Here is a 15,994-nt window from a genome sequence, read left to right on the forward strand (position 1 = left end):
CTCTGGATTTCAGAGTCCAGAAATACACCTGAAATATAAATCAACTTTTCTATCTATGTACATTCCTGAAAAGAAGCACGTTAGTTTTTATTTTTCCTGCTCACTATGCTCCAGCCTACCGGAGTCTTTTTTCCCAATTTCAGGGAAAAGATTCAGCGTGTCTAGCCTCAGGACCTTTGCACTTGCTGTTCCCTCTACCTGGGACACACTTCCCCCAAATAGTCCCAGTGCTGGCCCCTTCTCCTCCTTGCATGAGTTTCGAACGTCACTCTCTTAGGAAGGTCTTTCTGTCCCACCCTCATCTTTCTTTCCCTGCACAGCGCGATTACTCCAGCGCTTCCTGTCTGTCCCACCCACTGGAATATCCACTCAAGGTAGCAAGGACTTTTGTCTTCATCGTTCTTCTGGACCGAGTGCTCAACAACACATAGTAAGTGCGCATATATAACTGTCGGATCAACAAGTGAATTCCCAGACGTCTGGACTCTCCAAAGGTTGTGGATCACTACACGGGAAGTGTAAGGGAAATACAAGAGGTGCGAAGTGAGGGTCTTACAGCCTGGGCAGAAGCGACAGGTACACACACCCCGAAAGAGTCCTACTGCCCACCTTCTCCGGTGCAAAAACGGGACGAAAGGGCGCCTGGCAGCACCCGGAAACATCCTCACACAGTCGCCGAACCGGCCGGCAAGAGGGAGGCCATGACCGCAGGCTCGGAGAGGGTCAGCCGTTCCGGGAAAGGTCAGCCCGGGCTTCCCCCTGAGAAGGCCGCTACAACCCCCGACCCTGAAGGTCCCGAGCCCGCACGCGCCGCCCGCCAGGCGGAGGAAGCGCCGAGTCGGAGAGCGGGGGTCCGGGCCGTCTCACCTGCAGGTGAACTTGAGGGCGAGGAGCAGCGCGCAGCCGAGCGCCACGGCCCCGCAGAGCAGCTCGGGCCGCCGGCGCGCCATGAGGGAGGCGCCGCGCAGCCCACGGCGGAGCCGGCCCGCCGAGGACTCTCCGACCCGGGCCGGGGTGAGGGAGTGTGAACCCGCGGGGCCGCCGCCGCCGCCCCCACCCTCGTCCTCGGCGTCGTCGCTGCTGCTGCTGCCGCCGCCGCGGCCTCCGCATTCCGACATTACATGCTCCCCGTCGCCGGCTTTATACTGCCGCCGCCGCCGCCTCGGGCCCAAGGGCCCGGCCCGGCCCGGCGATCCCCAATCCCGCAGCTCGCCTAGCCCGCTAACCCGGACCCTCCACGTCAGCCGTGCCGCCGCCGCGGCACCCTCCCACGCTCACGCGGCCCCGCCCCTGTCCACAGAGTTTGCGCGAACACTGACAACGCCCCTCCGGCCACGCCCCGCACCCACAGAGTCTGCGCATACGCCTCCTTGCTCGAAGCTCCGCTTTCTTCCTACAGGCCCCGCCCCCATCCACGGAGTCTGCCCTGCATCTCCCGCGGGGACTTGTAGAAGCTTGGAGCTTGGAGCCTGACAGCCCCTGGGTTTTAGCAGCAGTGCCAATAGCAGCAATCCTGTCCAGTACTCTCACTCCAATCCCCGGAGGATGTAGGTGCCATTTTTTAACATCGCTGCTTAATGAAAGGAAAAAAACACGTACAGAGGTGAGAAATGATGGTCAACGACCCAGGAATGGAGGCGGGAGAAGTTGCTAAAGCTCCCTGCGCCGCCTCGGCTTACCCATTTGTAAGATGGGAGCAATAGCAGCACCGGTCTCACAGGGTTGTTTTGATGATTGATGAAGTGATTGATGGCAAGTGCCAAACCCATAGTAAGTGCTCAATAAATCTTAGTTACTGCTGACTCCCACTGTGGACGACTTGCATCAATTGGATGCTGTGCCCAAACTCTGTCTCCCTGCCTTCACCACAGCCCTAGGTGGAAGGACTGTACTCGTGTGCTCACTTTACAGATGGGGAAACCTGAGGCTTGGAAAAGGCACCTGACCGGTTCATAAAGCTAAAACGCTGAAATTTGGGCTTACTGCGCTGTCTAGGTGGCTCTTTTTATGGGTACAAGTCAAAGTTCTAAAACTCACTGTTTAGGAAATAAATAAAGAAGACTAGTCAAGTTTGAGAATCTCAGGCTCCTGGGGGACTATAGGTAAGTTGTTTGTTCTCTCCAGACACAGTTGTTTGAGTGCTGGTCCCACTACACATGCATAGCCTCCTGGAAACTCCACCCCAAGGAGTCTGGTAATGAGTGTTTTTCTCTAACTCTGAATGTCAGGTCTTTTCTAAGTAAATTTTGTTATCAAAAACAAAAAAAGAGGGTGGCAACTGTGGCTCAGTGAGTAGGGCGCCGGCCCTGTATACCGAGGGTAATGGGTTCAAACCCAGCCCCAGCCGAACTGCAACGAAAAAATAGCTGGGTGTTGTGGCGGGCGCCTGTAGTCCCAGCTGCTCGGGAGGCTGAGGCGGGAGAATCACCTAAGCCCAGGAGTTGGAGGTTGCTGTGAGTCCTGTGACATCATGGCACTCTACCGAGGGCGGTAAAGTGAAACTCTGTCTCTACAGAAAAAAGAAAAAGATGAAGTTGGTGAGGAATGAAATGTGATTCGAGAGTGACAGGAGGGAATTGTGTCCATGAGAGAAACGTATGTCAGGACGTGAGTGAATGTACATATGGCACAGCCGCAGAGGCCTCAGCTAAGATTTGGCCTGCAATGTCAGGAACTATGTACTAGTCCAATAGATTTGAGAGAGCTAAGGTAGTATGATGTTATGTAAAACACACACGCACAGCCCAGCTGAGAGCCAGAAGCTAAGGTGAGAAGGCCGCACCTTTGCCACTAGTCAGCTGTGTGACACCAGTGCAAAGCCCAGCACTCCCTGTCTGGTTCTTTTTCCAGATGTCACATGGGATTGTCAATGGCCATGTTACTAGGTGGGCCAGACACCACCCAGGCCCAGCATCAAAGTCTGTATACACCTGCTGTTCCAATATTCTTTTCTATATCTCACATCTTTTTGGTTCTTTCTGCCTTCTATGTTGTAGTAAGTGGACACTCTCTAGTATGCCATTAATTCCTTTAACGACTTTTAACTTTTTAAAAGTTACACCCTTAGTATTGCTCTAAGGATTATAATATACATTTTTTCAGAGTCTGCTTCAGATTTATACTAACTTAATCCCAATAAGATACAGACCCTGCTGCTGCAAAATAGTTTGTCCCTCATTCCTCCTTTGTGTTATTACTCTTTTTTACTATGTTGCAAACCCCACTGTACAGTGTTATTCTTATGCAATCTTTATTTAAAAGCTAAGAAGAGAAAAATATTTATAGAGGTTATTTATTTATTTTTTTGCAGTTCGTGGCCAGGGCCGGGTTTGAACCTGCCACCTCTAGTATATGGGGCCGGCGCTCTACTCCTTTGAGCCACAGGTGCTGCCCTTATAGAGGTTTTTTAAACATTAATTTTCTTTTTCTTTTTTTTTTTTTGTAGAGACAGAGTCTCACTTTATGGCCCTGGGTAGAGTGCCATGGCATCACACAGCTCACAGCAACCTCCAACTCCTGGGCTTAGGTGATTCTCTTGCCTCAGTCTCCCGAGTAGCTGGGACTACAGGCGCCCTCCACAACGCCCAGCTATTTTTTTGGTTGCAATTCAGCCAGGGCCGGGTTTGAACCCGCCACCCTCAGTATATGGGGCTGGCGCCTTACCGACTGAGCCACAGGTGCCGCCCTAAAAATTAATTTTCTAATTTACCAGTTTTTAGTTCTTTTGATTTCTTTGTATAGATTTGGGTTACAGGCTGGGCACAGTGGCTCACACCTGTAATCCTAGCACTCTGGGAGGCCGAGGTGGGTGGATCACTTGAGGTCACAAGTTCAAGACTAGCCTGAGCAACAGCAAGACACTGTCTCTATGGGCGGCGCCTGTGGCTCAGTGAGCAGGGCGCCAGCCCCATATACCGGGGGTGGTGGGTTCAAACCCGGCCCTGGCCAAACTGCAACAAAAAAATAGCCGGGCGTTGTGGCGGGCGCCTGTAGTCCCAGCTACTTGGGAGGCTGAGGCAAGAGAATCGCCTAAGCCCAGGAGTTGGAGGTTGCTGTGAGCTGTGTGAGGCTACAGCACTCTACCAAGGGCCATAAATTGAAACTCTGTCTCTAAAAAAAAAAAAAAAAAAAGACACTGTCTCTACTAAAAAAAAAAAAAATGAAAAAAAATGGGGCGGTGCCTGTAGTTCAGTGGGTAGGGCGCCGGCCACATACACCAAGGCTGGTGTGTTCAAACCCAGCCTGAGCCAGCTAAAACAACAATGTCGACTACAACAACAAAATAGCTGGGTGTTGTGGCAGCCACCTGTAGTCCCAGCTACTTGGGAGGCTGAGGCAAGAGAATCACTTAAGCCCAAGAGTTTGAGGTTGCTGTGAGCTGTGATGCCATGGCATTCTACCAAGGGTGAAAAAGTGAGACTATGTCTCAAAAAAAAAAAAAAAAGTAGGTTTGAATTACCTGGTATATCACTAACAAAAACAAATACAGTCAGTCACCAGTCCTTATTCACTATAGGTTGTTCCATAAGACACATGGTGTTTACACAGGTCTTTATATGGTTCAAAGTACTTTTGCTGTTTGTGGTTCAGTTCATAAGCTCCACAGTTCCTTGTGAGTGAACGCAGAGTGTTATCTTACTGACCAGGAAACCACTGTGGATTAATAATAGGGTGGTACCTCCTTTCCTCTTCTCTTCCTGGGCAACTGGGCTGCTGCTTTGGCACCGGCCCATTCTTCAGAAACAATATACAGGGTTGGGCGGCACCTGTGACTCAAGGAGTAGGGTGCCGGCCCCATATACCGGAGGTGGCGGGTTCAAACCCAGCCCTGGCCAAAAAAAAGAGAAAAAAAAAACCCACACCAATATGCAGGCTGTCCACAAAGTCCGTGTGCAGTTTAAAATACATGCAATTTAAAGTTGCACACAAACTTCGTGGACACCATGTAGTTTCAGAATACACCAGACTACTCTTCATAGGTTAGGTTGCCCTACTTTGGCCACATAAACCAGTATCTTCACTTTCCATGGACCAGGCTGCAAGCAGAAGGTGAATGGCAGGGTGAGTGAGCAAAGCTTAATCTGTCTGTACAGCCACTCTTCATCGCTGGCATCCCATCTGAGATCTACCTCCTGTAAGATCCCCCCCCCCACTGCACCATCCCACCCCAGTCTGTGGAAAAACTGTCTTCCACGAAATTGATCCCTGGTGCCAAAAAGGTTGGGAACCGCTGGGCTATATCATCTAGGTTTATATACAAACACTCCATTGTGTTTGCACACGGACAAAATTCTCTTACAACACATTTCTCAGAACATATCCTCATCATTAAGTGATGCATGACTGTATCTCTCCCCTAGATGTTAATCCTTTCTTAGAACCAGAGAAAAATATGCTCATTAATTTTTAAAGCTTCCAACCCTTCCCTTATAAAACAGGGTATGCCTAACATGCAGGAAGGAAGGCCAGGCCTTCTGCCTGGGTACTCTAGCAGAGCAATGAAGGTGTCTGTGTTTCTTGAGACTTTGTATCATATCCCCAGAGTGGGCTTTCTAAAAATTGCCATTCATCCCCTTGCAACAAATACCCACAAGAAGCCTGTATTCCAGTCTTCTCAGGCCAGCTAAAGACTGTATGGAACTTACTGCTCAGGGAATGTGTTTTCATTTCCTTCAGCTTCCCAACTGATGCAGATCCCTGGAACTAAGTCAGAACATCGAGGACTCTATGCAAGCAATCCTCACGGGGCAGGCAGCACCAGGCGGGGTGAGAGTGATGGAGAGGGCCAGGCACCTGCAGGTAGCGGCCTGCCTGTCCAGGGTACCTCGTTCCTGAGAGCACTACACAGAGAGGGAGGAGTCCCTGTGGGCAAGGGTGCACCTGCACCTCCACACACCGCATCAAGGCAGACACGGCAACTGCCTACAGCCAACGGAACCCTGAGGACACAAAAACTTACACAGCAATGTTAATATTCACAATCACCAAAACATGGAGACCCAAATGTCCATCAACTGATGAATGGATAAACAAAATGTGCTCTATCCATTCAATGCAGTATTATTCAGCCATAAACAACAGATGAATCTTGGAAAATTATGTTAAATAAATCAGTTATAGAAGGCCATGTGTTGCATGATTCCATTTATAAGAAATATCTAGCACAGATGAATCCTTGGTGTCATAAAGCAGAGTAATGAATGGCTGCCTACAGCTTGAGAGACAGGGGGAATGGATAGATTTGGGGAGTAATGTGGGGTTTTTTAGGTAATGAAAATATTCTAAAATTGTGGTGATTGTAGCACAACATTGTGAATATAGCAAAAATGACTGAATTGTACGCTTAAAAAATCATTAAGTTTATATAATACTTTCATAAATGTTAAAAGCCATGTGGAGACAATGTATTTAAGCAGACACATCAATTATTACTGTTTCCTCTACTAATAATATGGGATTGGAGTTTTGCTCTTTTACATTTTTTTCCTTCTCCCCCCCATACCACCTGCCTCTCCTCCAAAACTGCCAGGGTGAACCATGCCTTATAGGAATGGGGTGCACTCTCACCATAGAAAAATTAACATTGATTTCCTAATGCTGAGACCAAGGTTGTAGCAGAGTCTTAGCTGCAAACCAGACCCTGAAACTGGCAGATTTAGCAGAAATGGAAATTACCATAAGGATGGCTCTGAGCATGGAGAATTGCTGAGAATGTGGAAAGCTAAGTCACAGAACATGCAGGGGGAGTTTCCAGAGAAAAAATCTTAACCGTCCATATGATCTTAAGGGGTAAGTTATATAGCCTAAATTCCAAAGGTTAAAACAACTAACTTTAAAATCTTTAACCAGAAATGACTTTTTAACATCTACTATTCTCCCTGGAAAAAAAATAAAAGGAGTTTGGGAGAAATCCAGAGAAGAAAAAATGTTACCAGACTAGGGAGACTCAGAAAAATATTAAGTTTTCCATCCCATCTTACAGAAAACATTAACTAAACATAACCCCTAACACATTATTTGGTAGTGAAAATGCTCTCCTGATATACCTGTTCAGTCAGTAACAAGTTCCACTGCCTTCCTACACATGGAAGGAACCAGCAGCTGGCTTCCCAATATCTTCAGGGAGTCACAGCAGATCCCTTGTCACTGCAGCCTCTGGTTGTGCTCAATGCTCTGCTTCCCTCATACTTGCAGCTGTGCCCTCTTCATACGCAGGACAAAGACTCACACACAGAGCAAAGACCCTTTTCTGTTTCCCAGTGTCCCCACATTCGTGGTTGTCACAAGGAAGTAACTTTGCTTTGTAGTGTACAGGGTTGATACAGCCCCAGTAGTCCCTACCAGGGATCCTCAAACTTTTTAAACAGGGGGCCAGTTCACTGTCCCTCAGACCATTAGAGGGCCGGACTACAGTTAAAAAAAAACAAAACTATGAACAAATTCCTATGCACACTGCACATATCTTATTCTGAAGTAAAAAAACAGAACGGGAACAAATGCAATCGCACCGCCTCATGTGGCCCGTGGGCCGCAGTTTGAGGACCCCTGCAAGCCTTCCCTTACCCCAACAAGGACTCAACACCAGCCATACTGATGAAGTGGCTGCCACCACCTGGACTACAATTCTTTAGCCCTTCTCCCTAGCTCACTGACTGGTTGGTTGCAGCCTCTGAAGGCTGGTGAGGGTTGCAGAGGATAGCTTACCCACTTCATCTCTGCTAGCCCACCCTGACCATGCCTTCAGTGGTCTCCTTCAGCAACCTGAATGTCTCTATCAAGGGTGTGTGCTCAACATTTGTTGGAATCTGGAAGTCTAACCAGATGACCACCTTTCTCCCTGATGATCTAACGCCTTTGACTGAAACATAGATGAACCCCTAGAAGAGTTACCATGTCAAATGATAAGAGAAGCCTCTTACTCAGCTTAAGTTCAGAGGAGAGGCGGATAAAGTTAAAGTTGCTTTTGTAAGAAAAAAAAAACAAGGGTGGCGCCTGTGGCTCAGTGAGTAGGGCGCCGGCCCCATATACCGAGGGTGGCGGGTTCAAACCCAGCCCGGCCAAACTGCAACCAAAAATAGCCGGACATTGTGGTGGGCGCCTGTAGTCCCAGCTACTCGGGAGGCTGAGGCAAGAGAATCGCTTAAGCCCAGGAGTTGGAGGTTGCTGTGAGCTGTGTGAGGCCACGGCACTCTACCGAGGGCCATAAAGTGAGACTCTGTCTCTACAAAAAAAAAAAAAAAACAAGGGTGGCGCCTGTGGCTCAGTGAGTAGAGCGCCGGCCCCATATACCAAGGGTGGCAGGTTCAAACCCAGCCCCGGCTGAACTGTAACCAAAAAAATAGCTGGGCGTTGTGGTGGGTGCCTGTAGTCCCAGCTACTCAGGAGGCTGAGGCAGGAGAATCGCTGAAGCCCAAGAGCTAGAGGTTGCTGTGAGTCCTGTGACGTCATGGCACTCTACTGAAGGTGGTAAAGTGAGACTCTGTCTCTACAAAAAAAAAAAAAAGAAAAGTTGCTTTTGTGTCCTTTCAATTTGTATTCTGTCATTCATTACTTAAACAGCTTAAAAAAAAAAACAACTTGTGGAGTGGCGCCTGTGGTTCAGTGGGTAGGCACCAGCCCCATATACTGAGGGTGGCACGTTCAAACCCGGCACTGGCCAAACTGCAACAAAAAATGGTCGGGCATTGTGGCAGGTGCCTGTAGTCCCAGCTACTCGGGAGGCTGAGGCAAGCGGATTGCCTAAGCCCAAGAGCTGGAGGTTGCTGTGAGCTGTGACACCACAGCACTCTACCAAGGGTAACAAAGTGAGACTCTGTCGCAAAATAAAAAAAAAATTTTTTAAAGAAAAAGAAAAAAAAACTTGTGTTGGCACCCGTAGCACAGTGGTTATGGCACCAGCCACATACACTGAAGCTGGCAGGTTCGAACCCAGCCTAAGCCAGCTAAAAAACAACAATGACAACTGCAATAACAAAAAAAATAGCCGGGTGTTGTGGCAGGTGCCTATAGTCCCAGCTACTTGGGAGACTGAGGCAAGAGAATCGCTTAGCCCAAGAGTTTGAGGTTGCTGTGAGCTGTGATGCCATGGCATTTTACCAAGGGCAATATAGTGAGAATCTGTCTCAAAAAAACAAACAAAAAACAAAAACTCTCAACTTTTGATTTTTGTACCCAGTTTCATTCTTTGTCGGGAAAGGATCACACTAAAAAGGGGAAGACATCTATATATAAACTCTTTATTACAGGCAATATTGGTCCATACACTACACAATACCGACAATACAAGTTTAATCTTTCAAAATCATCATTTAAACAGCAAAAGACCAAGAAATAAAATTTGAGTCAATTGATCATTTTTCAAAATATTCTCAATACACATTAATCTCAGTTCCCTTATTATAGTGAAACATACAAATACAGAAAAATATCCCATTTAACATATACTAGCGTTAAATGGTTATTTGGCTTAAAATCTGGGTTAAGAAAATCCTTTTAGCAACCTACATACAGATAAGTGGCAAACTTTATTATATTAAACAAATTCATTCCACTAAAACATGTAAAGAATTTCATCCGTCGTGTATTCTGATCCTAGTGCAAGTGTTTATATTCTTTTACCGTCATGGTTCTTATATGAAGGACCCACTCAAAGAGCTGTCCTAGATATAATCTTATCCTCTTCCCAACACACTTCATCCAAAAGTCTGTTCAACAGATGGCAACCGGGTAGCAGTCACTTCGCCATTTGATTGCCAATGGTTCCGTGAGCGCACGGCCAGCCCTGTGAAACAGCCCATTTTCCTACCTACTGTGGGTTGCTGCTCAGGAAGAACAATATACGCCAATACAAGCAGAAAGTCTGCAGCTCCTCTGCTATGTGCCTTAGAACACTTTCAATTTCTCTGGTCAATGCTTTGATTAGGTAACATACATAAAAGCCAGCATATTAGTTTAAATCTTTAAACAAAAAACTATATTTTCCAAAGTCATTATCATTTGGGGCGATTAAGTGGTCTTTTCGGGCTTTGTTGAGCTTCATCTTTAGGGCATCTCTTCTTTCTTCCCATTCATGAAGTTCAGCGTTTCCATGTGCGAATTTGCAGCTGTTTCCTTCTGTGCAGGTACCACTCATATACCTGTAAGGACAAGCCATCTGGTGAGTGTTCACAGGTTGTTTATAAAAAAAAAAAAAATCATGTCATCATTTTGAAAATGCATACTTCACTAGCTTTATGAATTGCATACAATTTTCAGTGAGGCATCTCAATGTTTTATAGCTGTGGCATCCACAATAGAGAAATCAGTACTTTAAACCACTTAAATGTATTCAATGAAAAGTACTAACAGGAGACTTAAAAAGAGTACAGTCATTCCTGATGCAGAAAAATCTCAGAGGTAGCTTTAAGTAGAAAAATGTCTTCAAACTATAAACTCAGACTTTACCTTACAAACACAATGTAACCTAATCATATGCAACTTCATAATTAACCTAAAATTAAAAACAAAAAAACTTGTAACAGTTTTAAGGATCACCTGGATCTAAACTTGGCAATTAAATATAAACACCAATTTAACAAAACGAGCAATTCAAAATTATCTAGTTTTTTCACTTAAAAGCTTTCTAAGAAAACTTAAACAAAGGAGTGATCCTATTATGTTAACATTTTCCTTTGACCTAAGTTCTAGATTTACCCTTTATTTTTTTTAAAGCAACAGCATTTTTATTTATTTATTTATTTATTTATTTATTTATTTTTTTTGTGGAGACAGAGTCTCACTGTACCGCCCTTGGGTAGAGTGCCGTGGCGTCACACGGCTCACAGCAACCTCCAGCTCTTGGGCTTACGCGATTCTCTTGCCTCAGCCTCCCAAGCAGCTGGGACTACAGGCGCCCGCCACAACACCCGGCTATTTTTTGGTTGCAGTTTGGCCGGAACCAGGTTTGAACCCGCCACCCTCGGCATATGGGGCCGGCGCCCTACTCACTGAGCCACAGGCGCCGCCCTATTTATTTATTTATTTTTGCAGTTTTTGGCTGGGGCTGGGTTTGAACCCGCCACCTCTGGCATATGGGATCAGCACCCTACTCCTTTGAGCCATAGGCGCCGCCCCTCTAGATTTACTCTTAAAACATAAAAGATACTTTATAGCGGGTGGATGTCTACTTTGAGCCAAGGCTGTGGCCAAGGGCCAGCAGTGAACTCAGAAACCAGGGGGCAAATTTGAATGAAAATACTTCTCTATTTAATTATCTTAAGACGCTTCTCACTAGTCTTGGCAGACTATTAAATCTCTTCATATAACCACAGAAGAGTGAAGAAATGTTCAATGAGTAGTTGAATACTTTGAAACAAAACCCAAGTATCCTTTCAGGGTCTGTCAGGGCACAGCAGCTTTAGAACTTGACCACCAGATACTCTCCATCCACTGACATCATGTTCAGGAAAGTCGAGACTAGCAATCCACAGGTGGAGAATTTTTAAAAAGCTACATACCTATCACAAATACTGAAACACCCTGTAGGGAAGCGGTGCTGCCAGCAGTACTGGTCGTCCTCAGTGTGGAAAACCTTCTCTTTGTGCTTCTCTGAGGAGATGTGACCCTGCCACTGCTTCTCACTGTTGCAGTTCTTCCCACACATCCAGCAGTGAAAGTCCACCTAATGTGCAGCAAGGACACATATCTCATCAGTCACCTGGTGTGAGACCCAGACTCTATTCTCAAGGAGCCCAGGCCGGTCGGGGAGGCCGGTCACGTGGGAAGGCAAGGCAGCGCACAGCGCACCAGAAGCGGAGGAGAGGGGTGACACATTTTGACAAGTGTCCCAGAAGTATCTGGCATGGAGGTAACAAAGGCTCCTTGCAAACAAGTTTGTCGAGAGGACAAGAGGCAGGTTCCAACAAGGATTCTGGGAATAATTAACATCATAAGGAAAAGCAGAAAGGATATGAAAGACCAGGGTGCACCAACTCCAAAGGAATTAGCTGCACGTCCATTCAAATGCACGGGAACCGATCGCTACTATAGGCCAGGCTTGTGGCAGGCAACAGGGAAGTAAAAAAGCTGCCCCTACAAGGGACAGACCTACACAAAAGGAACTCTTACAGTGGAATTTAAGTGCCTTGATAGATACTTTATGTGTTTAGATAGTATTTCCCAAATGTCCTAGACAACAATTGTCTGCACCACTTAATAAAAATGGATTCTTTCCAGCACTTTGGGAGGCCCAGGTGAGAGCATCATTTGAGGCCAGGAGGTTGAGACCAGCCTGGGAAATATAGCAAGACCTCATGAAAGGAAAGGAAAGGGGAAGGAGAAAGAAAAGGAAATGGAAAAGGAAAGGAAGATTAGGCAGACATGGGCTCGTTCCCTGTAGCACACACGCCGAGGCTGGCGGGTTTGAGTCAGGCCAGGGCCAGCTAAACAACAATGACAACTGCAACAAGAAAATAGCCGGCTGTTGTGGTGTGATGCCATGGCACCTACCGAGGGCTACATAGTGAGACTCTGTCTCAGGAAAAAAGATTAGCCAGACATGGTAGAAGGTGCTAGTAGTCCCAGCCACTTGGAAGGCTGAGGGAGGAGGATCACTTGAGCCCAAGAATTTGAGACTGCAGTAAGCAATGACTGTGCCACCGCACACTCCAGCCTGGGCAGGAGAATGAGATCCTGTCTCTTAAAAAAAAAGATTCTGACTCATTTCATCTGAGATATAAACAAAGAATCTTTATCATTAAACACCCCAGATGAATCTCATGATCCAGTATGTCAGAGTGACCCTGCCCTGGGAACACCAAGGAGCACTTAAGTAAATGTAGCAATGGGATCAGAGCTGAGCCTTGACAAAGGTGGGCATTTACAGGCAGAGACACAAGGTGAGACCAGGTTATGCACGGGCCCGTCAATGGGCGATGGATCCAGATCCAACTGAACCAACGTGGAGAGTTGCCAAAAACAGAACAAGAAACAAGTAGCAGAATAACACATTCACTTATGTAAATCTTGAAAAGCATACCAGGCACACACACTGGTTCTGGTCCCTCTGGGAAGGGGAACAAATGGGCTTCCAACTTTATCTGTAACAGTTTATTTTACACAAGCAAATATAGTAAATTGTTAACATCAGTTAATGTGGAAAGTAGGTAGCTCAGGATATTCATGTTACCCTCTTTACTTTTTTGAAAACAAAAAAAATATATATTTTTTTTTTTATTTTTTTTTTGAGACAGAGTCTCAAGCTCTCACCCTCGGTAGAGTGCTGTAGCATCACAGTTCACAGCAACCTCCAACTCCTGGGCTTAAGAGGTTCTCTTGCCTCAGCCTCCCAAGTAGCTGGGACTTACAGGCACCTGCCACAAGGCCAGCTATTCTTTGGTTGTAGTTGTCATTGTTGTTTGACAGGCCCAGGCTGGATTTGAACCCACCAGCTCTAGTGTATGTGGCCGGTGCCTTAGCTGCTTGAGCTATAGGCATCAAGCCTACTTTTTTGAAAATTTTAAAAGAAAACTGAAACAGCCTGGCATGGTGGCTCACGCCTGTAATCCTAGCACTCTGGGAGGCTGAGGCAAGCAGATTGCTTGAGCTGAGGAGTTTAAGACAAATCTAAGCAAAAGCAAGACCCCCATCTCTAAAAATAGCTGGGCACTATAGCAGGTGCCTGTAGTCTCAGCTACTTGGGAGGCTGAGGAAAGAGAATTCCTTGAGCTAAAGAGTTTGAAATTGCTGTGAGCTTTAATGCCATGGCACTCTACCTAAGACTCTTGTCTCCAAAAGAAAAAAAAAAAAAGGGCCAGGTGCAGTGACTCATGCCTATTATCCTAGAACTCTGGAAGGCCGAGGCAGGTAGATTGCCTGAGCTCACGGATTTTAGGAGCTTATTGTTTGTTGAAAGAATGAGTAGGATAAAAGTTACTAAGAGTTTTTCTCCTGGCCCGGTGCTATGGCTTAACACCTATGATCCTAGCACTCTGGTAGGCCGAGGCAGGTGGATTGCCTAAGCTCATGGGGTTGAGACCAGCCTGAGTAAGAGTGAGACCTCATCTCTAAAAAATCACTGGGCATTGTGGCTGGTGCCGGTAGTTCCAGGTCCTTGGGAGGTTGAGGCAAGAGAATCGCTTGAGTCCCGGTGTCTGAGGTTGCTGTGAGCTATGACACCACAGTGCTGTACTTAGGGTAACAAAGTGAGACTCTGTCTCAAAACAACAATAACAACAACAAAACCTGAAACAGTTAACTGACCCTTGACATTTAATGTATTCTAGAACCACTAGGGTTAAGTGGGAGGCCACAGAAGATGCTCAGGAAACATGAGCTGTCCACTTTCCTGGTCTTTAGTACCTGCTATCTGGCCTTTCCCTCTGTGGTTCTGGAATACATTAGCATGAAGAAGCTTAAGCAAATGGTAGGAGAGTAGGGGAGGGAAGATGAAGACACCAGAGAACAGAGAAGGGCAGAGGGAGTGATGGAGCTGGGTTCTGGAGTAGGAGGGAAAGAAAAGAAGCTCCATCACTAGCTCAGAAAGGTGAGAGACAGTGACCAACGGTACTTACAGTAACTTCAGCATAATCTGTTGGCATGTGAATTTGTTTTCCATTTTCCTTGTTTGATTGACTGGCTACATCATCACTTTTTTCATTTTTTTGACTCTTTAACCAGAGTTCATAAAATTGCTCCATATCTTGTACTAAAGAAAAATAAATTACTTTCAACAATAGCAACTAAATGCCATTTAAATATATATAACATCATGCACATTTTTTGTATCAGTCAGCGTATGCTTTCAAAAGACTGAAGGAGACTGATTATATTAGACACAGAGATATCTAGTCCAAGCAGCAGATAAATTCATGCTTTTAAGAACCAATTTCAGGACTGTTAGATCACAAACATTAGTTTTCAAGATCATCTCCTCCCTCATCTGCAAGACATTTTGGGGGTGTTTAAAACTCAGAAAACATAAAGATATTGCCAAAAAAGCCTCATCACTGCTGCATCGCACCCTGCGTTCCACACCCGCTGTCAGAGTCAGAACCACAAAGGCTACTTACGTGGCTGGGGGGTTTGGAGCTGATATGCTCCTCACTGCCACTGACAAGAGATGAGAACACACTACTACTGGACCAAGATTCTGACCTGATGGGAGTCCATCAGTCAAGCCACAGCCCAGAGGACTGATATGCTGGGGCACAACTGACAACAACACAACTGCAACCAGGTCCTGGGCAGTGGCTGCCAGTTGCTTCCTATGGTAAGAACAGGTGTATTCTGCATTACTGACAGGTGCTGAAGCCAGGGCTTCTCAACTTCAACACGGCTGACGTTCCAACTGGATAATTCTTTGCTGTTGGGGGCTGTCCTGTGCATTGTAAAATGTCTTTTTTTTCACCCTGGTAGAGTGCCATGGCATCATAGCTCACAGAAACCTCAAACTCTCGGGCTTAAGAGATCTTCAGCCTCCTGAGTAGCTGGGATCACAGGCACCTGCCACAATGCTCACTAGTTTTTCTATTTTTAGTAGAGATGGAGTCTCGGTCTTACTCTTGCTCAGGCTGGTCCAGAACTCCTGAGCTTAAGCAATCCACCCACCTCAGCCTCCCAGAGTGCTAGGATTACAGGTATGAGCCACCACATCTGGCCTGCATTATAGAATGTTAAGCAACATCCCTAGCCTCTATAACACTAGATGCCATGCCCTCTAAGTCTCAAGTTATTAAAAACAAAAACAAAACAAAATAAACAAAACACCACTAGATGCCAGTAGCACATTTCCCAGTTATGACAATGAAAATTTTCTAGACATTGCCAACTCACCCTGGGGGTGTGAGGGTACATGGCAAAATTTGTACCCAATCAAGAATCACTATCCTAAAAACTCTGATAATGAGAATCTGGTCAAAAGTTGGCTTTAGTAAGACCTGACTGTATGCCTTACTTCAAGCAAGAGAGCTATAGGGAGTCCCACACAAGTCACTGACTTTCGATGTGGTTGAGACAT

At 46.2% G+C, this 15,994-nt stretch overlaps 2 protein-coding genes across 8 annotated transcripts in view; both read right to left on the reverse strand.

Annotated features, from left to right (window-relative positions):
- TXNDC11 (thioredoxin domain containing 11) overlaps positions 1–1,274 on the reverse strand; it is a 69,986-nt gene extending 68,712 nt beyond the window's left edge. For all 3 annotated transcript variants that reach the window (XM_053557184.1, XM_053557183.1, XM_053557182.1), the window contains exon 1: positions 868–1,274. In XM_053557184.1, the coding sequence (XP_053413159.1) occupies positions 868–1,118 (251 nt within the window). In that variant the 5' untranslated portion in view covers positions 1,119–1,274. The remainder of the gene's footprint in view (positions 1–867) is intronic.
- Positions 1,275–9,214: 7,940 nt separating this feature from the next.
- Positions 9,215–15,994, reverse strand: part of ZC3H7A (zinc finger CCCH-type containing 7A) — a 44,872-nt gene continuing 38,092 nt past the window's right edge. For all 5 annotated transcript variants that reach the window (XM_053557179.1, XM_053557175.1, XM_053557176.1 and 2 more), the window contains 3 exons: positions 14,550–14,683; positions 11,496–11,659; positions 9,215–10,136 (listed from right to left, as the gene is read on the reverse strand). In XM_053557179.1, the coding sequence (XP_053413154.1) occupies positions 9,947–10,136; positions 11,496–11,659; positions 14,550–14,683 (488 nt within the window). In that variant the 3' untranslated portion in view covers positions 9,215–9,946. The remainder of the gene's footprint in view (positions 10,137–11,495; positions 11,660–14,549; positions 14,684–15,994) is intronic.

Source organism: Nycticebus coucang, chromosome 12 (assembly GCF_027406575.1).
Source record: "Nycticebus coucang isolate mNycCou1 chromosome 12, mNycCou1.pri, whole genome shotgun sequence".
NCBI lineage: Eukaryota > Metazoa > Chordata > Mammalia > Primates > Lorisidae > Nycticebus > Nycticebus coucang.